The sequence below is a fragment of the Cyprinus carpio genome, chromosome A18 (genome assembly GCF_018340385.1).
Source record: "Cyprinus carpio isolate SPL01 chromosome A18, ASM1834038v1, whole genome shotgun sequence".
Lineage (NCBI taxonomy): Eukaryota > Metazoa > Chordata > Actinopteri > Cypriniformes > Cyprinidae > Cyprinus > Cyprinus carpio.
In genome coordinates this window covers 22,150,187-22,176,136 of record NC_056589.1, presented here as the reverse complement: position 1 = coordinate 22,176,136, position 25,950 = coordinate 22,150,187, and the positions used below count along the sequence as shown (strand labels likewise).

Genomic DNA, 25,950 nt, shown 5'->3' with positions numbered 1-25,950 from the left:
AAGACCACGCTATTTTTGGCCCTCCTGTATGGGGATATCCGGTCTGCAGTTTGCTTTCTCACAAGCACACACACATGCACACACGCAGAGAGGTGGTGTGACTCAGGGAGTTCTACATTCCTGGCTATTCTCAAATTCAATTTTAGCTCAAAGGGGGGTTTGATGTCTGCATAAAGGGATAGGTCCACTCATTCAGTCCTCCAGCATTAATTTTTAATATGGAACACCATGGAAGGCTTCAGACTGCATAACTCTCTCTTCAAAAATCTCCAGCACTATTACCGCCCCAAATTACAGATGACTGACATCTGCCATCCCCCAGGAGAAAAGCTTCCCTTGGTTGCCTTCAGGATTTGATTACAAATTTGAATGTTATGTAAATCATCCTGGATGAGGTTTGCCGTCCAAATAACAAAACAGAGAATGGTTATGTCAAAACCAGCATTTCATGCTCAATCATACCTAGTCACGGTGCTTTACACACATAAAAATCATGTCTTTGATTATATTGACTCAAATGATGGGGGAGGGAATTAATCAAGATAGTCTTATAGCTCTACAGCTCATTCTTCTCCATACTTTCTCTTTTTCTTGTCAGGCCACAGATCGACAGTAATCTAGCTATTCACACATCTGCTTGTGGAGCAATTAGGTTGATCGGAACATTCACTGGATCATCTGAATACCACATACCACTTCCCATCCAGTTAGGCCAGAGCTGCTCCCTTTCCTGACCCCCAGCACAATTCTCTCATCAGTCTGACCCCATCTCGCTGTTGCTGGGGATTACAGTTTAATCCTCCAACTGATTCCTGTCCTTTTCCCCCTACGTCTCATTCTCAAAATGTTGTAGGTCCGTCACTTCAACCACGGTATCCTTATCCTCCTGTTTGTGTATATAAAGAAAGACAACACCACAGAAGGGTGTTATCTGGGAGACAATAGGAACATTGTCCTGTGCACTTGGGGAGTCCACTTAGGTATGAGCGGTCTTCGAACTTTGAATTCAAGTAATGGCCCTGAAATCGCATATAGAGTAGGATTGGGACCTCTAATCGGTAAAATCAATAACATATGTAATGAAAATAATTGAAGACAGATTTCAATATTGATTTGTCTTTTGATAGGCAGATGAATCTTACTGCCTATCAAAGCATTGGAAAACAATTCTATGCAGAAAAGTACACATTTACTTAAAAATTTCTGTATATACTGTATCCATGCTTTTAGATTATGTAAAACAAATTTACAGCAAGCATGTGATTAAAAGTGAAATGTTGCTCTCATCGTTAAACTAAATACATAAATAACTATTTATATTTTATACTTCCTTGTTTGAAGGAAATTGGATGGAAGAAACATTTAACAAATTAAATGATTATCAAAATACACTGAATTAAAAAGATTTTTTCTAAGTTGTAAATAAAACAAAGATTACTGGAGTGTATTTTACAAGAAAATACTTTTTCAAAATTTTATACAATATAATCTTTGTACTTCAACGTTTCATGCTTAATTCAGTGTGTTACTTGCCATTTCTTTGTAATTGTTTGTGAATTTTATTAGTTACTTCTGCAGTGAAAATTGTGAAAATCCTCCAATTTTTCCCAGTGTACAGAGTATTAAAAATGCACTGAAACTTAGTACAGCTTTATTATGTAGGAAAATAAGTAAATGTTTATAATTGAAGGGGTACAAATAAAATGAAACAGCGAGGAGGGGTGGCAGTACATATCTGTGCAATTATTCATGGGTTTTATGTGTGCAGACCTTTGGCATCCAGTGATGGAGAGTGTGAGTGCACAATTACAGGTGTCTCGCATTCATATGCCACCAGGACCAGTGCAAACTGCTTAGTTATTTTAGCATTTCCCTAGGCAACCTAATGAGTACAGTATGCACACTTTGTAAGCGTCTGTTTTGGACTCAATAATAGTGCTGCCAGTTGAACAGCATGTATGCAAATACTGAATCAAACTAATTGGGCTGTCCCGAGGTGTTTGCACTGTGTGCAATGCATAAATATGACATTATGATATCTACAGTGTGTGCAGCAAACAAAGAATCTAGACGCTCTTACCTGTAGATTTGTGAATAGTTGTAATGGAACAATATTGCGGCTGAAACAACCCTCATGAGACAAATATCCTTTTGGGAATGCAGACTATGCCTTATGCTCTTCATATTCATTTAATAAATTCAGAAATAGCTTGAAAACTACAATTGTGACCACAAACGGGTTCAAATAGAGAATTCAAGTGTCCATTGCGAGTGTAATAATTCATCACGCAATGACTTGCACGTCTCAAACTCGTTTAATACAGGAACAGATAAAATAATAAAATTATCTGCTGTTTATAAGGTTTATTGTCGGAGTGCGAACGGTACGTGACCAGGGTTACATTCAGTACATCCCCACGACGATTTAGAGTTCGCTTTGAACTCACAGTGCCTCTCTCGAGCGCAAGAGGGGCGCGCGACCGACCTGCCTTCACTCACGCACACATTAGCTCTGGTCTGAGCGCGCGGGACAGTGATGATGTGTCAGCGAAGAATATTTGCGTTCTGATCATTTCCCCGCTCCTGACTTCAGCATTCCACCAAGAACCGTTAAGTAAATCCTAAAGTGAGTTCGTTTAACCGGTTATGGATCATTGTGGAGGGAAAATGTCTCTGCTGAAAGTGAGGACCGGAGTCGTGTCGTGGGGTGAGTTGGGAGTTTCTACTTTGATGCTCTTGTAGATTTCATTTAATAAACTTATATAATCATTAACGTATGTATTGTTGTATTTATTGCGTGTTTATCAACTTTTAGACTGTCAACTGAGCTTTTTGATTTCGCTTAGTTTGATTTGATGTTTGTTCTTTCGTGAATTGACTGTACACAGCCTAATAATTGTATTCAGCGAAATGTTATTTGAACCTTTTTGTTTATTGTAGCCTATATTGTATGCCATTTGAACCTATTAGTTAAATTCAGCAGTATAATTTCTATTTTATATATTAGGGTCAGTAAATGAGCCAGCTGTTTTAATAAATGTTTAAGTACGTATTTGTGATACATGACAGTGATGGGATAGGGATAGGAATGTATGATGCATCTTGCCGATTCTGATTCTTCTTAAACGATTCCGATTCCTTAACCGTTCCATAAACGATTCTGTTGGGACTTTTGATGAAGAAGTTTCTTTATAAAAAAATAAAAATAAAATGCAGTTTTGTGTACTGTGTTGACAAATGGTCAGATAATTTCAGATTTCAACAGAACGTGTATAGAACAAGTCAGAAATAAATTTAATTCAGTTATTGCAAAATGTGTTTCCGTAGAATTTAAAAAACTTGTAGTTTCTTTTAGTGGTGGCATAAATATGATACTTAAAAAATTGTTCTAAAATTGTTGAATAAAATACTTACACATAACTAACTGCTATTCAGTAAGTGAGATTAATTCAGTAACTGCCCTGATGTGATTTAAAAGCTAAAATGATCTGGATCTTTCTTCAGAAATAATATATTATAAGGCTATACTTAAAAATATTTGGGATTTAAACGTTGCTTGCAAAAAGATTTGTCGGAATAAGCATTTTTGAATGGTTGGCAATGAAGAAAAATGCTCTTTGCAACCAGATGGCAGATATGAACACTGGAAATGTTTTTTTTTTTTTTTTTTAATGGAACTCCCTCTGAGTTAAAGTTACAGTATAATGATCTTTTAAATTTGCAGTCGGTAAATCAATCAGACATGCAGAGATTTTCAAATAAGCTTTTTAAAGACAACAGAAGTGGCTCTGACCCTTCTTGCATGCTGTTTTTGTAAAAGTATGCCCATTATTTTGCCATTGTTTAGACACATTTGCAATTATCATGCATTGTGTGCTTGGTGCACACTTTCTAATTTCCACCCTATTTTAACACCTGCTTATGTGTGATTATGAAGAATCTTGCTCCCCTCACTTTCTGTTCATCAGCCTGTACTGGAGAGAATGTTCCTAATAGAGCCACTGCCAGTGGGCTGCTTAACACACTTCCCTCAATTAACTTTCCACACAGTAAAGCAAGCCTTGCTCCCGACGGGAATATGCTTCTATTAATAAATAGTTTATCACTCTAGCTCCCACCCTAGCATAATGGAACACCTTGACAACAGCAAATTATTAAATCTCTGTTAGAAGTTGTGGGATGTCTGGAGGTTTCTGCTAATACTGCCAGCCTCCAGGGACTGCCAAACAACAGTGTCCTTCTTTACTGAAATACGAATAACATTTTATGCAATTTTCATGTCATTTTAGAAAGTTATAGTACTATTGCAAACTTTGCTGTTTTATGAACACAACTTCTTGACATCTTTGTATTTTGTATTCTTTTTTTTCTCCAACAGTGTGCAAATGATGTGGGCTGTTTGGGTCTTCACTGAACTGTGCACGAGATCCTTTTGGATCTACCTTCGAATAAACACCTCAGTGCCCAAAACCCAGGTATCAGGCTAACGCTAAGACAACCTGAGCTTCGCCCAACCCATTTGATTAACTTTCCTCTTCAGTGCCATCATGCCAATCATCAGCAATGCCAATCATGACTTCAGCAACCTCTCGGTCAGTGACGACAGCAGCTTGGACCACATCTTTACCGAGATCCCGGAAACTGAGACCATCAAGGGAGTTTATTATCAGCGTGCTCAGTTCATTCGCCGACCAGAAGATCTGCTTTCTGTGGACCATGGTCTGCAGGCCCTCATCAATGTGGGGGGCAACCGTTACACCTTCCCTTGGAGTACATTGGAGAAGTTCCCCTTGACGCGTTTAGGACGTCTTCGATCATGCAGCAGTCCTGAGGAGATTGCTTGTGTTTGTGATGATTATGATGAGGCACGCCGTGAATTCTTCTTTGATCGTAGTCCCAGTGCATTCCGTGTAATCCTCAACTTCCTAGCAGCAGGAAAGCTCAGAATGTTACGGGAAATGTGTGTGCTCTCACTGCATGAGGAGCTCAACTATTGGGGCATAGAAATGGCCTACATGGAACGCTGCTGTAAGCGCAAGATCTACACTCGCATTGAGGAAGTCGCTGAGCTCGAGCGGCGGGAGGAGGAACGCCGTCAACGCAATATGCAGCTGGGCCCTCCTGTTGAGGAGACACGTTACCGAAAGTTCATGAATGATTTGAGGGACATGGTGGAGAACCCTCAATCGGGTTTGCCGGGAAAGATGTTCGCCTGTTTGTCTGTGTTGATGGTGGCAGTAACAGTGATCAGCCTGTGCATCAGCACCATGCCAGACCTCAGAGAGGAGGAGAACAGGGTGAGTGCATACAAAATGTCTCAGCCTGATCAAGAGGATGGTTCACCCAAAAAATTAAAAGTCTGTCATCGTGTCATTCCAAACCAATATGACTTTTTCAAAATATCTTTGTTTGTGTTCCACCAAAGAAAGAAAGTCATACAGGTTTGGAAGGACAAGAGAGTGAGTATGTGGATTTTAAAGGGATAGTTCACCCAAAAAATTAAAATTCTGTCATCATTTACTCACCCTCATGTCCTTCCAAACCCATAACACTTTGGTTAAGCTTTAAAACACAATCTAAGATATTTTTAATGTAGTTTCGGTACCCCCATTGAAAGTCCAGGTAGCCAAAACTTAGAAGATCATGAAGTCAAAAAGCATCATAAAATGAATCCATATGAATCGAGTGGTTTAAAGGTGCATTAGGAGATCTTGGAAAATGCTAACTTTAGCCTGATAGCAATGAAAGCGTACATTCCACCCTCCCTGCAAATCGCTGTTCAAAGCCATGCCTTCGAAATGCATGAATGCGCACAGACCAGAGAACCAGAGACAACGTTACTACAATACATCATGTGTCATTCACTGGTGAGAAAACTTTATAGTACAGTTAGTAGCAGTTCCAAGAAAGGAAGGAAGGAAGGTAGGTCAGGTTTTTGATGTTTACCTGCCATTCTCGCTCTGTCTGCACAGCGTTCGTGAACAGGCTGATGATGTATTCTGTCTGCGCAAACAGGGTGGGCAAAGGTATGCAAATACATATGTTGACAGGCAGGTAGGAAAGCCTATCATAATGTTCAGACCAAACATTTTGATTAGACAAACATTTCTTGAAATGATGACAGAATTTAAATTTTTGGTTAAAGTAATGATTTCTATATAATCTGAAACATTTCTGTGCTCTCAAATACATAGATCCTTTCATATCGAGCTAATACACTGAAAATCAAATTATTTATATGGAAATGCATGTCTTACAATTCTCTTTGGTACATTTTATTCTCTTCATCTTTACCTTTGAGTTCATACAAGATGCAAGCAGAAAAAGCCAAATGCATGTTCAGCTGTTAACACAGACCCACTTCTCCTCAGGTAGAATGTAAGTTTGTGACTGGAGGTGTGTTTCCGGTCTTCAAGCAGTCCTGTGCATGCTGTTCCTAGTGAGAAATAATGAATGCACCTCAGCAGGGCTCCCCAATGTCAGTAAATACCCAGAGAGTAATGAACTGGACCAGCAATGCCTCCACAATTTCAGCAAACACACACAGAGAATAATGAACCAGATCCATAGAGACCTATGGAATGTCAGCAGGCACACAGGGGGGTCCACTTGAGAAGACTAGACCTTTTTGCTGTTAAATGACTATGCATTTTAATCGCCCTTAGGCAGACACCTCACACCATCCAAAGTGGAAGTGGTAGACCGCTGGCTGTAGCTTCATTTGACTGAAGTTTCACTCCACATGTTTGCATCGGAAAAATGAATACTGTGCGTGTTTGATTGGATTTGCTTGTGTATATGTCAAGGTAAGATTCTGGCGGTGTCTAGGCAGTTATGCCAGCATGTTGCGTCCAACAGACAGCAGGACTGTCATATTTAATTCACACTGCTGGGCCGTTTGTCAATGTCAGCGGCACGGTAGAAAAGGAATGGCCTGAGCATGGAGTCATTCATCTCTGCTCATAAATGTGTGTCTGTGCACAGATACGTGTGTGTGCATGTGTACATTGAGTGATAACAAGATGACCTCTATCTCTCACAGCACTTTCAGTTCTGTGTAGTCAAATGTGAAGACGTTCAGATTGATGTTCCACAGTTTTGTATGTTTACAAACCTAAAACTTTTCTGCAAAGTTGTATGCCCCTGTAAATTATATACACGATTTTAGCTTGAGCTCAATATCAGATTCAGAAAGACAAGGCATCAAATCTCTAGTAAACAGGAAACACAAAAAAACACTCTGTGAGCAAACTTGCAATGAGCTGATAGAGAAAAGCAGTAAATAATCTCAACAACCCACAGGCTTATCTGAATACTTGACATCAGTGTGACAGAATAGAAGTCTTCTCGGGTCCTAAAATCTGTACCCGACCTGAATCAACCCGAATCACTTCTTACCCTAACCAAACATGCGTAATATTTAGAGTAAAGTTAAGTTAGTTCTGCAATAAGGGCTAGTATAATTTATGCAACTACATTCAGGCATTTTAAGTGCCCCAGTGTATTTTTAGGGCCTCTGCATGCCTGTATAGCCCCTTTCACAATGCAATTCTAGAAAATACACTGCCAGTGATTACCCGGAATATGTGCGTGCGTTCACACACAACCCTTAAAGGTCCCGTAATGACACGTGACATCAGGATGTGACATGTAATGTACACGTTCGAAAAAGCCAGGCACGTTAACTTTCACTTAAGCTGGCAAACGATCTCAGCTTCAGCGTGGAAAGTGAGGAACTAACTGATCTCTCATACATTACATTTTGCACATAACTCTTATCTTCCCTCAAAACAACTTCTAAAATAAAAACACCTGGTGAAAGAGTTTTGCGATAACGTGCGTCATCACTGCGACACACCCTTTACGGCATTAGTTCTGCCTTTTGTTCACACAGAGCTCATTCCGGGACTGAACCCGGCAATGTTACTAGGTCCCCAACCCGGGATCAGTCCCGGAATCAATCCCGGGACGTGTTTGCGTTCACACAGAAGGCGATCCGACAATGTTCTGGCAATTTTCCTGGTCCAACATATAGTGTGAAAGGTGCTTATCATTATTAAATGTACTATTTAATTTTTGTTTGGTATTTTAAGTGTGATATGTATGAAGCCGTTTTAGTGCCACGTAAAAATAATAATAATAAGATTACCAGAATAAAGTCGTAATATTTTTTAATTGCTACGAGATTTGAGAACTGTCTTTTTAAGCGTTACGTTGCATATTGCGCTGCATAAACAAAAAAACATGTCTGCATTTGTGATCGGAGAAACAACATACAACAAGCTCTACTCTAAACTGCTCAAAACTCACATTTGAATCATCAGTGCCAAATCCTTTACATATGTAAACATACTTATAGACTGTGTGTCAGAAGTGCCAGGCTGTCCTTGCAAAGTTGAAATTTCCCCACTTTATAGAAACAGACACCGACATTGTAGGATACTCTCACTGGAAACAGTCCTTGTTTTCCACAAAATGCGCTGCACACATCTGAATATTTGGGTTGGACTGTTCTGGAACAGTGATTTCTAGTTGTGTCCTCTTTTGGAAGGCCAAACAAAGTAGCTTCGCTTTCACAATGAAACACAGCGTTTCCACAACATGGCACCAGCGGCAACAGCGAGAATTAAAGTTGCCTTCTTTCATTGCATGAACATTTGGGCACCGTTATGCAAATATTGACACATCGTGACGTAGACATGTGGGGGCCTGTTAGAACGAGCTGTTTTTGAGGGCGTGGTTGACTCTTAACTTTTATAAAGAATATCTCTTTGGATTTGAGACTTTAGTCTTTGCAACTTTACAGATATTATTTATGCACCAAGAGCTTGTAACACTCCAAAGAGAAAGGAAAAATTGAAATCGCATCATATGACCCCTTTAATTAAATATATGTGAAGAATGAAAGGTTGGGAGTCACAGATGTTTTTGCTACGACTCAAAATATAATGACTTTACCTTTACCTTTACTTTTACTAGTCAAGATAATCTGCCCTATGGATCTGTGCTTCACTGCTTCTTATGGCGTAAGATAATGCCCTATGACTTTGCTTCACTGCTTTTATGGATCAAAAGACTTTTTTCCCCTCTTGTCATACAGTAGATTCACTATGAATCTAGTTTTTCTCGTGCTTTCTTTTTAATTTCTACCTTTGGTTTCTAAAAACTGCTTTTCTCTTTCTTCTTTCTCTGCCTTTTCTCACCTTTATCTTGTTATTCTCTGCCCCTTTTTCCGCTGGCATGAAACGGCCTTTTCATAGCTGATATGTAAATAGTCTTTGTTTGAACTACATTCACAGTGTCCTGTAAAAGTGAAGCTGTATCACAAACAAAAATAAGTCACAAAAACACATACACAGTGTCCACAAAAACCTAAAAAATATAACCTACAACACTGACAAAGTTAAGGATAAATCTATATATTTTCAAACTCTTCTGTGTCTCTCTCTCTCTCTATATATGTATATATATAATCTCAAGCATATACCTTATATATATATATGGTTTTGAGTTAACCTGATATGGAAATGTGTCTTAAAAATCTGGACAACTAACCATTCAATAAATCAATTAACATTATATGTAAACTATCCATTAAAAAAATCAACTAATAACCATTGGTTTTGAGTTACCTAGATATGGAAATGTCAAAAGCTGGACCTGTCCTGCTTAAAAAATGCAATGCTTTTGGCAGTTTTGAGCATTGTTAATGCTCAATAAACAGTGCGGGACATGATGCTAAAACTGTCAATAACAAAACTAACCAACAACCAAAATAATAATAAAATTAATGTTAAAATAAAAAATAAAAAAATTATGAGAAAAAATTTGTTGAGCTTGTTGTAGTTGGAGGATTGACTATTTAGAGTTGAGCTTGCCCTAGTGGATCTGTTAGATGACTGCTTCCATATGAGCAAAAAAATTAGGACTTTTTCTGCCCTAGCTGGTACTTAAAAAGAAATGGAAAAACTCTCTCTGCCATGACAGTTATATACTATTGCATGTTTGAACTGGCCTGAATTGAAAAATGTAGAAGAGAATAAATGATTTAGTATGATGTCATGAACTCAGTCTTTTTAATTTGGCTAAAAGTCTCCAGCCAGTTCATCAAGCAAAGTGTGGATTTGTGTTTGCTACAAAAAAGACAACATAATCAGTTTGATTTGATGGAAACCTTCCTCGCTTGACCTGGCATATACTTACCTCTACAGCAATCAAAATTTTTGTATTCACTAGATTACATGCATTAAGACATAATGAACAGCTTCGTTTCTGAGCCACAAAGGTGAGCACATTATCTTGTGCACTGCTAGATGAAGGACTGAAAACTGAACAGGTAAATGTATGCATCTGAGCCCAAAGCTGGTTTCAGAAGGAGAGAACATTTAAAGCCATTTTATAGCTCTGCATCACTTTCACGCCTGTGAGATTCATGAGACATATGAAGCTGGTCTCTGAACCTTTAGTCAGTGTACCAAAGCTGGTTTCATTTTCCTCTTGACCGATCATAGTCTCCACACACCCATCAGTGACAGACTAGCTAATGCTATACATGTCCTGTCCATGCTCTGTCTCTCTAGTATTACAGAGGGCCATATGGTACAGGTGCAGGGCATGAGTATTTTTCTTACTATAAGGCAGGAGAAGGTGAATAATTTGCAAGAAGGGGAGTTCCTGGAGCAGGTGGTGATGCAGGGTTAGCAATGATCTCAGCTACAGTTCTTTAGCCTGGGTTCTTACTATAAGGCAGGAGAAGGTGAAAAATCCACTGTGCAATCTGGACAATGTGCCGCAGGTTTCCTCTTGAGTGGGAAGATACCACCCAAAACCAGCATGATAAGCCCAGGTGACAAAGTGAGAAAAGGGAAAGGAAACACTAGATGAAGGCTGTGGGTGCGCTTGTAGAGGTTTCCATTAATGCCATGTTTTATGCCATTTAAATTAAGTAATAATGTATACAACAAAGAAGTTCCTCTAAATACTTGGAATTTGTAGGATTTGTTGTTTTTGTTGTTGTTGCACTTATTAGAATGTTCTCACTTATTTTTTTGGTCTGATTTACATGATACAGACCTCAACAATTTGCATTAATAACATTGGTTTACAAATGTGCACATTAGACAGTGATGAGATTTATTGCAGTGGTTCTCAGTGTTCTCAAAGGCCTCTACCCCATTGTTCACAACGAAATTTACAGGACCCATGACATTTCCATTTGTGTTTTTCCTGGATTTTTATAATACAATATTTTAGAGCTTGACCTAAAAAGAAAAAAAATACATATTCTTTATAAAAAATTCCCATGGACTTTTAAGATTTTATTGATTTATATGACTTTTCCAGGTCTAAGAATCACACTTATAATATTAGGTTTCCTCATATATTATTTTATATTAAAGTCCATGGGAGTCCTTGTTCTTCGATTAAAGAAAAATGTTGAGTGATTTAATTGAAATAAGTAATATTTTGTATTAAGTTATTTGGACTTATGCTTATTTTGCCTTGATTTAAATAATTTTAAGTAATCTTTAGGCTCCCTGGAATCTCTTGGAATTGATTTGGCTGATGCACTGACAAAGAAGAACCTTTAATAAGCTGGTACACAAGTTAATTTGTTTGTAAATTAGAAAATACTGTGGGTTGGGAGGGTGGATTACTAATTCCATGGCTTTGAGTGAGCTGAGTTTTAGTTTTTTTCCATTTTATGATAATGCAGACTGCCTTTCTACTGCAAATGGACTAAATTTATTATTATTATTATTATTATTATTATTATTTGTACTTCTACATGCTTTCATTTTGATCAAAAGTGTATAGGAAGAAAGAGAGCTGGCAACCCTGAGGTGTTCCAATATTGATGTAGGAGAAATTGGGAGATGATTGCCCTCACATGCAGGTTACAGAATAGGTTTTTATATAACACTCAACAGCAGGAGTTTCCAAGTCACAAAGTGCCAGTGTAGGTCAAAAGTGTTATTGCACCAGAATCACCTTTGTTAAAGCTGGAGCTGAGGTCCTGAACGAATCGACTTGCTTGAACTCCTTAAATGAGCTGCATGACTTGAAAGAAAATGTTCTAAATGGGAGCTGTGCTTACACCTGCCTGCTGTTTACCATTCCAAGCACTAACATCTTTTCAGTTCCAAGGTTACAGGGTTCACAAAAAGATACTCTGGAGTGTTTCACAGGTGTACATATAAACAAGCACTCACGTGGCTGACTGTATGCAGTAGTGCTTGTCTTTGTTGGTGATATAGTGAAGTGGTTATAAGTTCAGGATAACTGGAAGGTTTCTGGTTTTAGTCAGATTGGCAAGTCACTCAAACCCAGGTTGCTTCAAAAGGCCCAGAATGCTTCATAATACAAAAAGTTATATAATACAAAAATTAAGTGGGCTTCTTGCTTTAAATTTAATGCAATAGAAGAGAAGCTAGGAAACAACAGTGAGATGCATGTGATGCATGGTGTGGTGCTGTAAGGCCATTAATGTATGTGGGCACGTCTGATCATTTTTCTTCTTGTGCTGCATACTCATTTTTGATTCAGCAGATGCAGAGATAGTAAATGGTGTAAATAGTGCCATCCATCAGAAGATTCTTTCCACAAGTAGCTTCATCCCAGAGTTAAAGATGCATTTTTAATGCTCGCCCGTTTGTTATCTTCACCTACAGTATAATTTTCTGTGATTAAATTGCAAGATGTACACAACTTGTGCAGGCCACACTTTGTGGTTTCTTCAATGTCGCTTTAGCTCACTCTTTCACTACTTGCTTGTGCATAGACATATAATACAAACAATTTTTGTTTCAAAAATGATCACAGTTTCAAACTTTTTCACATTGTTTTAAAGTCATGAGGCAATATAAACTCTGTGAAGCTTTTTCATATTTGTGAACTTTGAAAAAGAAAATGTATGGCACTCAAAATGTGTTAAAAATAATACTTTTCGTTATATTTATAAAAATGTACATAATAATTGTATTATAATAATAATATATAATATTTAAATATATTAGTACTTGACTCTCTTTCTAGAGTTAATACTTAGCGTGGTCACCTTTGACAACAATAACTGTGTCTATCAAACATAAAACTGATGCCTCGACTTCATTAAGTTAAGCGGGAACTGTTTGCAAACTGCATTGTTTAAGTCATTTCACAGATTCTTAATTGGAATGACTGGATCTCTCCAGGACATCAAGTGTTGTAAGTGTGTATTTTGTTGTATGCTTAAGGTATCTGTCCTGTTTGAAGATGAATCACCCTTGAAGTCTCAGTGCTGCGGGGGACTGTAACTTGTTTTCTCCTAGGACTTTCTTGTTTTAGCTTTATCCATTATTCTTTGTGCATCTCTGAGTTTTCAGCCCCTGCTGTGGAGAAGCATAGCATTATGCAGCCATCTCTAAGCTTTACTTAAAGGCCTATGCAAGTCCATGAATGCAGACACTTCTAGTTGCGTATGCTCAGTTTTGTGTTGTTTTATGAAAATGTGTTAACAGAGTTGCAACAAGGGGCAATATAGCAACATTAGCATGTAACATTAAACATTCATTTACTGTCAGTTTTCTCTTTTAGCCTCAAAGTATATATTTTAAAAAATCCACTGATTTAAATTTGCCAGCAAGCAGTTATAAATAAATTGTAATGTGCACCAGTTGAATGATTTAATATTCAGTTAATTCAGCTTTTTATTCCATATTAATTCACTTAAATGTCTTGACATTTTCTCACCTTGACATTATAAAATACATTTTCTCTAATTCTAACTAATTCTCAGTTATATACACCAGGGATATCATGTAACTCAATGAAATGAGAATACAAACGAAGATATGTTGAGGAATATTGGTAACCAAACCATTTCGGTGCCCATTGACTGCCATTGTATGGACAAAAAACACTGAAATTCCTCAAAATATCATCTGTTATGTTCCACAGAATATAGAAAGGTCAGAGGGTGAGAAAATATTGACAAAACTTTCATTTTTGGGTGAAATATCCCTTTAAGCATTGTATATTTTCAACAAGCACTCGTTGCCTTCCTACTTTCTCTTTACAGACTAGCAGGATGAATAAATCTATCCGTTGACCTCTTGGTTATTTTTCCACTGTGATGTTTATGGGCTGGCTGTTAGGTATCCATGTCTGTTCAATGTCTCCTGGGTCCTGACTAAAAGCTAGAGATGCTGCTCTGAAAGGAAGGAGAGGATGTTACAGTGCTGTTTACACTTAGGCCAGAAACATACTTGAATGCATGGCCAACAGCGGAAGCAGACTGTCCCATTGTACATACTTTCCATGCATTGTTATGTTACTGTGATGGTAACAAGTAGATAGCTACAACTGGTAGATAGCAAGAAACATGTCAATTTGGTGTGAAAGTCTTTTTTTCTACTAGTCATGCAAGCAAAATTAATTGACTGTCTTTACTTACTGACACCTCTGATTTCTATAGTCTATAGTCTGATGTAGAGATGCTCTGGCAGAAGGAGACCACAAAACTGCAGGTGCAGGACTACAGTAGTAAACCTTGCTTGACAGGATTTGCAGTAACCTGCCATAAAGGACAGATCAAATGGGCAGAGTGCAGCATTGGTCTTCGGTGGGGGGATGCTGAAGAGACTGAACAGAATGAGAGCAATTCATTTAGATGAAAGATGTGGGTGGGTGACCAGTTCCTCCAAAGGTCATGTGGGTGCAGTCACAGTTGTGAGGGTATTCGTTTTTTTGTGTCAGAGATATGTGGGTGAGCCGATCTCTGATTTCTTTCAGCAGACAACCCTTTGCAGCCTTTCTCTACAAACAGCTTATCACAATCAAGTTCAGTGGGCACCGTGACAGATATACACCGATGTACAGCCTAAAACTGCAGACTCCAATCATAAAAATGTAATTAACTTTGTAATGCAGAATGTCAAGGAATTTGGCAATTGTACATTAGAATGTACTTATCAAAGAAATAATAATAATATTTAGACAGTTTATTAAAACAAAGTTTTTTAATGAATATAAGAGTAAATCTCTGTTTTGCAGCAATTTGTTTGCCAAAAAATGATGGTAAAATGTTAAAATTGCATTCATTACATTTTATAAGATTAATTAAATAGTTTGTTAATGACAAATAATCATTTATTAGATTAATCGTTCATTTGATTACCAACAGTTTTGATAATAAATTTGTATTAAATCATAAAACACAGATTCCAGAAAAAAAATGGAAACATACATCACAGAAATTCTGGAGAGAAAAAATAAAATAAAAATCAAAATAAAAAAATCAAATAAAACTATTCAAATAGCACTATTATTGTTAAAATTGTTATTATTATTATTATTATTATTATTATTATTATTATTAAATTGTTCGTTTTATTAAATGAATTGATTAGATGTCCTTTTTGTTGAAATTAATTGATTAGACATTCTTTTTGTAGACATCCTTAAAGTTTAGTTAGACTATTAAAATGGAACCCAGAAAAATTTAAACGAGAATTTGGGGAAAATAAAACTGATTTCATAGTGCCGTACCAACTTGCTCATCCATCCCTTTATTACTCTCCATTATAGGAACATAAGGTGAGGAAAAGAGAACAAGTGTGTCTTAGCAAGCAGGAGATGGAGAGGCAGGTGTTTAATATTCTGAGACCGTCTCGCTGTTAGGTAGAGCAGAGCTGAACCGTATCATCCCACCCTTGGTTTATACTTTGGGTTTCTGGGCTAGGATGGATAGAGATAGAGAAAGACAGAGCAATTTATTGCTGTTTGACAAATTATAATTCAGGAGGAAAAATTGAGTGGAGTGCATTTTGGAGGATTACACAGATTAAAGCATCAGGCTAAAACTGGATATGCATGTGTTGTAAGAAAGACTTGATGAGATAAAGAAAGAGACATTAAAAAATAAGAAGGTAAGGTGACATAACCTGGAAAGCAAAGTCGTTTCAGACGCAGAGCAGTTATGAAGACAAACATTTTACTTTGAAATAACAATAAGATCAGGAACATGTATTAAGAAAAAAGGGTTAGTTTTTGACTTTATATTGACTTTATTATTTCAGCTGTTTCTCCCAGACACAAGTGTGATTAAATAGAGAGCAAACGAGAGAACTTAGTAAAGTCTGCAATCAAATGTCATAGATTTCAATATGAACTATACAATTATTATTATTATTTTTATACATTTTATTTATAGGTGCCTTTCATGGCACTGAAGGACAACTTACAATGTCCATAAAAAATGACATTAAAAAAAATAAAACCAGTAAAACAAACACATTAAAATCACATAAAAGCCTGCCTAAACAAATAAGTTCCAAGATGAGGGAGAGATATGTTCAGAGATGAAAATTTTGGTATTTACTCGAGTGGCGGCATTTTGTACCAACTGTAATTTAAGAAGAGATTTGGAAGGAAGCCCATAAAACAAAGCATTACAATAGTCGATTTGTGATTTTACAAGAGCATGCACAAGAGTAGCAGTACTCTTGAGTGAAGGGAAAGGATGGAGACGATTAATATTCCTAACGTGAAAGAATGCAGAACAGGTAATTCTGTTAATATGAGCTTCAAAAGACAGAGTTCTGTCGAGGATGACACCCAGACTTTTAACCTGATTAGACAGAGGAATAAAGCAATTGTCTATTAGCACAGAGGAAATATTTGACTTAGCTATTATACTTTTTGAACCAACAAGAATTTCTGTTTTACTACTATTCAGTTTCAGAAAATTACTTGAAAACCAAGTTTTTATTTCATCTAGGCACTCGAAAAGAGCGGAAAGAGGAAAATTTGAGGAAGATTTAGAAGACATATAAAGTTGGTTGTTATCAGCATAACAATGGAAATGGATACCATATTTCCTAAAAATGGTGCCAATTGGTAAAAGATAGATAAGAAACAAAAGAGGTCCCACGACAGAACACTGAGTAACAACAATGACAACAAAATTAGGTTTGGATTTAAACTGTTTAAGTTGGGCAAATTGTATGCAGTCTGTGAGATAGGAACGAAACCAGCTTAATGTGATACCAGTAATTCCAATAGATTCCAATCTAGTTAAGAGTATGGAGTGTGAAATGTTATCAAATGCTGCACTAAGATCAAGAAGTATAAGTATTGACAAAAGACCAGAATCAGCAGCTAGTAATACATCGTTAGAAATCTTTACTACAAGTGCAGTCTCAACACTGTGATGGGAACGAAACCCTGATTGGAACTGCTAATATACACTATTACAAGAAAGATGACCACGGAGCTGGAGAGCAACATTTTTTCAAGATTTTTTGACAAGAACGGCAAATTCAAAATGAGACGAAAATTTTTAAAATCTTTGACTCTGTCCCCGGTTTCTTGAGAATGGGTGTTACCACAGCAGTTTTAAGTGCAAAAGGGACAGTACCAGAAATAAGTGAAGCCTGCATGATATCAATGATTAAAGAGAAAAGAAAAGGTAAACCAGCTTTAACCAAGTGAGTAGGTAATGGGTTCAGTTGACACATGACAGACTTAGATTTTTGTACAATGGAACAAATTTCCTTAGCTGTTGGAATTTTAAAAGTAGAAAAAGTAGAAGATTACGGAAATGGCATTGAGCTAGAATGAAATATGTTACAATCAGGGTTAGGTGGAACCAATTGCTGATGATATGTTCAATTTTTTTATTTAAAAAATCTCTGTAGAGTATATATGAAAGTTAGAAGAATCTGGTGGCTTTAAAATAGTGTTAACCACAGAGAAGATTTTGTGTTTCCCACACCAGCCCCAATTAAACTACATGATAATCAGATTTCACAGTGGAAAGTGCAGTCCTATAAACTTGCATGTGGTCAGCATACAGATCTTTATGAACTACAAATCCAGTCTTGGCATATAATCATTCTAATTGACGACCCTTGACTTTTAGCTGATGGAGTTCTGATGTAAACCAGGGTGCAGAGTTGACAAACAAAACAGTCCTGGTTTTCAGCGGAGCACAAGCATCAAGGATCATTTGAAAATAATCATTGTAATGCTGGACTAAATCATCAAGAGTCGATGGATAGTCTTTGTAGGGAAGTGTGGAAAAACATTCTCTAAGGATTGAAGCATCAATGTACTTAATACTACGAAATGTAATGGAATGATTTAGATTAGACTTAGGCACAGGTAAAGAGACATTAAAAGACACCATCAAGTGGTCAGACAGTGATAAATCAGAAGAAGTGCAATTACCAGGAATCACACCTGAACAGCAGACCAAATCAAGAGAATTACCTTTTGAATGAGTTGGCACATTGATAAATTGTTGTAGTCCAAAACTATCTAAACATGATAAAAACTCATTTGAACATAAATTATCTGCATTGTCCACATGGATATTAAAACCAACAACCAACAAACCACACTGGGGGACAAGGAACATAGAGAAGTTAAAAATGTAGAAAATTCCTGTAGGCATTGGCCTTTGGAGGCCTGTACACAATAGCAAGGATAGTTGGATAAGATCCATTGATTTGCAAGGCAACAGATTCAAATGATGTACATTCTGTTACAGGGAGAGTTGATACTTTCCAGTTTTCCTTACATAATATTGCAAGCCCCCCACCCTAACCAACAGTACATGGTTTGCAGGTAAAAACATATCCAGGAGGAATATAATGATTAAAATGGAAAAAGTCATTACTTCATTGCCAAGTCTCAGTTAGACAAAGAAAATCAAACTTACGATCAAGCAGCAGGTCATACATGAAAGGACCTTAATCAGAGAGTGATGGAATATTCCACAGTCCAAATGAAAGATCGTTCTTACCATTGTTAGTGATAGTCGCCTTGGTTACCTTAGCTAACACACTGTGATCCACTGTCCAAATATGTTTCCTTGGAGAACGAGGGTTCGAAGACCAAATGGATGGAATTGCAATTGCAGAGACCACAATGGACATATTTACAGCGTGGTATAAAAGCAATATCCTGATGTAGGTACAAAACAGGTGGAGGCATGCCATAATGAACACGTAGCTGCAACAATTCTGCTGCCGAGTATTGATAGAGTGAAAACACAGGATGAAAAAGTGAGCAGAAGATAATCCACACAACTGCAAGCAATATAGGCAGTTTGACGATCATCATAACCCTAGCTGAGCTGGAGGATAGAGGAGAAGTCTGACAGTCCCGGAAACAGATTTTTCAGGTAAGCAGTAATCCAGCAATGACAGGAACAATCTCCAGGTAGCACCAAAATCTCGGTAGACCAAAATCTTATACAAACATAAGTTTGTATAAGGTAGTCCAGGCAAGTTAATAAAACACGATAACAATACAGGTACACACAGATTAACTAAAATCCTTCTCAGAACAGCGGCTGCTAACTGCGCCAAATTCCTCCAAGAACAAATGACCGGAGCTGTTTCTGTCATTTCTCTACTAAGGACATTTTCTAAAGCAATTTTAAGACAAACATTATTTGTTAAGCACAAAATGCCGTTTTTTGCTTTGTTTTTTTTTTTTTTTTACATTTGATTATTACATTTCTGTAGTATTTCTTTCATGAATGCTACTGTTATACCTGCTGTAACTGAACAACTTAAAGCACTGTTTATTTAATTTATATCCTTATATTTTAATTGTCCTGTTGTTTGTTATTTGCATCTTTGTTCTTATTTTTAATTTTTAGTGTTTTTTCTAGGAGTGTATATGTGCGTTTGTGTGTGCATGTGTGTTTGTATTGTCAAGGGAGTAAAACGGAGGTTGGTTGCCAGAAAGACCTAGACTCGAATATATCTGATCATCTCTCATGTTCCTCTCTGTCTCTGCTCTGTGACTGTATTAGTCCACAGCAGAAGGGTGAGGGTTTCTGGGTTACTGCGATGTAGCACACAGAGTTCTTTCAATGTCCCAATCACTCCATCTCTGTCTCTGCATCTTTCAATCCCTGGCAGTGACCTCAAGGTCATTTTGACATATGCCTTCATCAGCACACACAACCTGGTAAATACCCAACATGACAGATTGAGCACGCTGTTACAGATTTTTTGCTTACTTTATCCTTTATGTCTTTGAAACAACGTTCAATGAGAATATTGAATAGAGAGCAGCCAGGGGAGGCAAGAGTACACCGATTTTAAATAAAAGCAATATGCTGACCTCAACAATTTCCTGCCTGCGGTCTTTTTCTAGGAGCTCAGAATGATGTGGCATTATTGACTCTGCACCAGGAAATGTTCGACAACACATATTTTGGCAAGAGAAAGTAGAAAACAGTGAGATAGAGAATGAGTAATGGACTTAGATGACTGAAGTGAGGTATGAAAAGAGACACTGGTATGTGCTCATGTCTGATTTGTTAGAGCAGCAGTAGTGCGTTGGAGAAGACTTAATCACATTACATCATATCACACTATACTGCTTCTTTCCCTGCACTATGTTAAACATCCATTTACCTCTCTTTCATCCTATTTATGTTTTTTGGGCATCACCCATCACTCTTGCCTGTAGAAAGAGTTCTGAGAGAGTCCTCAGCCTCATATTTTATCACTTTTGTGACAAATTCATGAGCTCAAAAACATCATAGATAGCTTTGTGATATCTGCTTTCCTCCTAGTCTCACTTCAACCTCTCTCTCTCTCTCTCTCTCTCTCTCTCTCTCTCTCTCTCTCTCTTCTCTGTGTGTGTGCATGCTTAAAGGGATAGTTCACCCAAAAATTTGATGTTTATCTGCTTAGCCCCCAGGGCATCTAAGATGTAGGTGACTTTGTTTCTTGAGTAGAACACAAACAAAGATTTTTAACTCAAACCGTTGCAGTCTGTCAGTCATATAATGGAAGTGAATGGGAATCACCGCTTTGAGAGTCAAAAAAACATACACAAACAAAACCCAATTAAACCCTGCTGCTCGTGACGATACATTGATGTGTAAAGACATGAAAGGATAGTTTTTTTGCTATTAACTGAACAGTATTTATATAGTTTTTTACCTATTATTTACCGCAATGTCCGAACTGTCCTGAGTAAGTTCTCAACAGCCGTCGTGTAACGCGTCTTCTTCTTCTTGCTTTACGGCGGATCAGACTTATAAGTGCATTACCGCTATCTATCTCTCAAAAGAATCATCGGAACTCAGAATATTTAACTCTCTTCTCCGGCCCCTTGTCTCTTCCTGACGTCCCCATTCCCTGGTCCCCATATCTCATTCACTAAGCAGCTCACAGATTGGATTATCCCAACTGCATTTCATTTTCAATACATCCATTTATGCATTCTCAGACCCTCCCTCTAGATTCAAACAGCCAGCCAGACCACCTAACATTCAATAAAAGACTCATACTGGAAAGATGGCTGTCAGTTCATATAACCTGCTTAGTGCTAACAAAGGCTGTAATGTGCTGCTAAGACTGCAGTGGTAGTTCTATTTGGTTGTTTCATGTCTTCATTTTGCTCTAATACTACGGCATCCTATTGGTTTTAATTTGTCATTATACTCTGCTTATACTCTGCTATTCAGCCATAATGCATCTGAATCCAACATGTAAAGTCCTGATATTCAAAGCTGAAGTTTGGTCAAAAAAATCATTCTCTTTGAATTGTTAAGACAAGACACTATAGTTGAATATTGTGAAAAGTTTAATAGTTATCACAATGCTTCCCCCTAAATATTTTACATCTATCCTTCTGTTGCTTAGATTTTAAGGCTAAAATCACAGGAAGCATCACATTTTGGTTTTATTTAGATTATTTGTGCAATCCTACCACTATGTATACTGATCTCAGAAGCCCTGGTACAAGTCTTCATGGTAATCTGCTCATCAGCTCTGTAGGTGATTTCTAGATGTATACAGGCTGTATAGATTCAGGGTCTGTGGTTGATTGCTTTGGGCACAAAGGAGGGGGATGTCATTGACATTTCTAGTGACAATGCAGAAATAAGGTCACCCTAAGTGCATTAGCACTGAGAAATTGACAATCAGCCTGACAAGTTGCAAATTGTTGTCCTTCTTTAACATGCATAATGTCTGCAGCTGCTGCAGTCACAACCACTTCACCCTGCCTCAGGGAAAGGAGGAGTAAAAGTCAGAGAAATGAGATGAAAAGAAGGTGTTAGAGTAGAAGTAGAATGAGAGTGACTGAGACTGGGGAGAGTGGCAGAAAGGAGACAGTCTATGTGCTGGACAAAGAGGGAGAAATTATGTGCTGAGCATTTAAAATCGCTGAATTTACACAAATGAATCACCTCAGAGCTTCTCCAGTTTGATAATATGTCCTGCCTAACTGTGAGTCTGTTGCTGTAGTGAAAGCCTGAAAATTTACAAAGCCTTTTCAGACTCGACAAGCAAGAGCATGAATGTGTTTTGAAAGGTTTTTGAAAGATGTAAGAGTTGTAGAGTACGTTTGTTATGGCAAGGCAGGGTGTTTGTGGAGCAGGGAAGCCTGTCTGCAGTATTTCAGCTTTAACCAAGTCATAGTTGAATTCTTGATTCTGACTGTTACAAAATTATGTTTTTTTTTTGTTTTTTGTTTTTTACTGTATTGCTAAGTAGTTTGTACTTGCAACTAGAGATTGACTGAATTGTTTTGTTGTTGTTGTTTTACAGTCAATGCCAATACTAATGATCATTATTTTAAGGGTCCAATGACCAAAATGAAGACACAGTAAATAAATAATAAATAGAGTACAATAATATAAAACATATGCATTAGAAATATTTTTATTCTATTTTTATTTATCATTATTATTAGTAGTAATAGTAACATTTATTCCAGTCTAATAAAAAAAAAATATTATATTATATTTCCTCCTTTTTGGCTGTTTAATATTAAGTTTAAATATTTTGGCATGTATTACTTTTCCACGAGAAGTGGAAAAGTGTTGATATCAGTTAAAAAAATCAAACTAAGTATTGATCTCTATTGAAAAAAAAAATGCTTTGAGGTAAGCACATTAAAAAGAAGACATGTACATGTGTTACAGTGAAACAATCCCTCATCCGTTATTCCTTACATTTGTTCTCTGAGGCTACGTTTCACGTCATAGATCTTACTGCACCTTTCTGAACATTTGCTGAAATCTTTTTTCTTTCACATCATTGTGAACAGTCAGCTAACTTTAAAGTACCTGAGTGAGCATGTACAGAAACAATAACATCACAGGTTATACCAACATATGCAAATAACAACATCAAAACCATTACATCTGCAAGGGCCTTCAAGTAACTGCATATTGAACAGCTAATTTGCTAACAAGGCATGACTGTGATACATTCCCTCGAGTTTTGCTTGAACTAATGCATCTCACCAAATATTAATTCAATCTGCTATCTCAGCATCTTTCCACTGATTCCGCTTGTTCCTCCCTCCGTTTTTAGCAAGGCACTTACTGACACTGAATGATAACAACGTGATAAAATGATGTGATGATACTGTATGCACATAGAATAAGTGATTTCAGATCTGGATGCATCAGATATGTGTAGTTTCAAGGATCACATCTAAAGGCACGTCACATGAAGGGAAAATCAAATTTGGGTCACTTCCAACATGTTGCCTGAATGGGGTGGGGGGGGGGGCTTAATTCAGACATTTCAAGGTCAAAGTGGTATGGTTTGTCTTTTTTGTTTGCCCTCCTTCCCCCACAATTTCAATCTAACCTCTGACTCTGGCTAATTAACTGATACAGCTTGACTTATCGGTTAGTGTGACTTGAATACTAAAAGTAAACACTGAGTTTTTCTGGAAAATGTAGTGGCAGTCTGCCCACTCCTTATCTTATTTATTTTCCTTTCCCCCTTTTTTGTATTAAAGACCAATCTTTTACTCTCTGGCGTATTTTAAACCTCCCTTTCACAAACATTTTTTCTACTTAAACTTCTAACATACTGAGCCTAAATGCATTGATTTTAAATTTAGATGCAAAGCGTTTTAACTGAAAAGAATTGAATCGAGAATTAAATCAGTTTCTCACTCACTCTTCCTCCACAGGGTGTGTGCTCCCAGAAATGCTACCACATGTTCATCGTCGAGACGGTTTGTGTGGGCTGGTTCTCAATGGAGTTTCTGCTACGGTTTGTGCAGGCGGACAGCAAGCTGGCGTTCCTACGTGGACCATTGAATATCGTTGATGCCATGGCCATCCTGCCCTACTATGTGTCTCTGATAGTGGATGAGAACCCCACCAGTGAACATGAGCGACCCTCTGGAGGTAAGGGCTACCTGGACAAGCTCGGGTTGGTGCTGCGGATCCTACGTGCCCTTCGGATCCTGTACGTCATGCGTTTGGCCCGCCACTCTCTGGGCTTGCAGACTCTGGGGATGACGGTACGGCGGAGTACGCGTGAATTTGGCCTGCTGATGCTCTTTCTCTGTGTAGCCGTGACGCTCTTTTCGCCTCTTGTGCACCTGGCAGAGAGCGAGCTGACCGGAGCGCAGGATTTCAGCAGCATTCCTGCCTCTTACTGGTGGGCGATCATCTCCATGACGACAGTGGGTTATGGGGACATGGTACCCAGGAGCATACCCGGTCAGGTGGTGGCTCTCAGTAGCATCCTGAGTGGGATCCTAATCATGGCCTTCCCAGCCACTTCCATTTTCCACATGTTTTCCCGCTCCTACCAGGAGCTGAAACAGGAGCACGACAGGCTCTTTAAAGAGGAGTGTGCAGCGGCCGCAGCTGCTACCACAGGACCTGAGGATGAGCAGGACAGAGGATGGGTGGCCTTTCCTCCTCCCAGACTAGTTCTTACTCCAGACACAGAGACGCCAGGCTCATTTGAAGACCTTTCTCTTCTTGGGAATGGTGGAGAGACTTCCGGGAATAACAAGCACCCGTTACCAGCTGGAGCTTTTTGAGTGATGCACACACATTATACTCTTCTCTAGATTAAACATGTTCTTCCGTGCCCTCATACTGAACCCTTTTGCAGTGGACAGGGTGAATTTTCATAGACAGCTCTGTCTAAAAAGTTTAAAGGTCCTTGAAGCTAATTTGTCTTCCATCAGCCACAAGCTGATCATGTCTCATTAAAGTACTAATTCTTTTGTATTCACACTGTGGAAAGATTTAGCACTCAATGAAAATCCAAACAATAGAAATAAAAAATAAAGCTACATAGTTTAACTTTAAAGCCTTGTTCTACACCGTTAGACATACAGCTGAGAAATTTAGGTTCCTCAAATTGACTGTCAAAGAAAGACTTTTGCGGAATTGCTCTTCCAGAAAACGTGCATATATAATTTCCTGCGCCAGTCTGGGACAGACATGCTCTTGTACAGGTCCAAATAAAAACAGCAGTAATCTGTAATCTGTAATGTCCTGTCCTGTTTTGTAGGGTTCACAGAAGGATTTTCTAATCCTCAATCATTAGACACAGTAACCCTGTTCTCTTCTCTTTATTTTACGAAACAGCACATGTGCCCATACCATCTGCCAGCTCTGACACGCAGTAGTTACAGAGTGGTGAATCTATGATTGTTTTAGTGTTTACTGCTAGAGTTAAGATTCAGCCATGGTGTGACCTCAACAAGGTCAACCTAGTTTTGGCCGTCTTCATCTCTTCTTGTTGAATTCCTTCTAGGAGAGTGTGCTGCCCTCAGGTAAAGAGCTTCTCTGTATAAGGTCAAAAAATGTCCCCACTGCCCAATGCTTGCAGGGTCTAGCGGGTTTGGGGGAGAATCTTGATGAGGCTGGGGATTAAACTTGCAATAAATTCATAGAGATAAAAAGTCCTTCTGGAGTCAGACACTGTGACGGACTTTGCTTTGTCAACAAATACAAATTTGCACCTCTAATCCAATTATTCAGTCATGTTGCATCATAAATGGCCTTGCTGCCGTTCCAAAAGTCCCAGAAGACTGAGTCATGGATCGGGAAAAGGTACAGAGAAAACCAAGAGGCTTTGATTGACCAATCAAATTACATATGTAGCTTTTCGCAGGATTAACCAGCTGGTTGAATCATTAAATGGACATCAGCTTGTTCTTGAT

At 38.0% G+C, this 25,950-nt stretch overlaps 1 protein-coding gene across 1 annotated transcript; it reads left to right on the top strand.

Annotated features, from left to right (window-relative positions):
* The first annotated feature begins 2,158 nt into the window (after window positions 1-2,158).
* Window positions 2,159-25,950, top strand: LOC122148602 (potassium voltage-gated channel subfamily G member 4-like). Its single transcript, XM_042775460.1, has 3 exons — window positions 2,159-2,707; window positions 4,379-5,297; window positions 23,950-25,950. The coding sequence occupies exons 2-3, from the start codon at window positions 4,548-4,550 to the stop codon at window positions 24,814-24,816; spliced, it is 1,617 nt and encodes a 538-aa protein (XP_042631394.1). The 5' UTR covers window positions 2,159-2,707; window positions 4,379-4,547; the 3' UTR covers window positions 24,817-25,950.

Coding starts and splice junctions, on each gene's coding strand:
- LOC122148602 (XM_042775460.1), top strand. CDS start 4,548: ATGCCAATCATCAGCAATGCCAATCATGACTTCAGCAACCTCTCGGTC. Junction 5,298..23,949: donor TCAGAGAGGAGGAGAACAGG/GTGAGTGCATAC, acceptor CTTCCTCCACAG/GGTGTGTGCTCCCAGAAATG.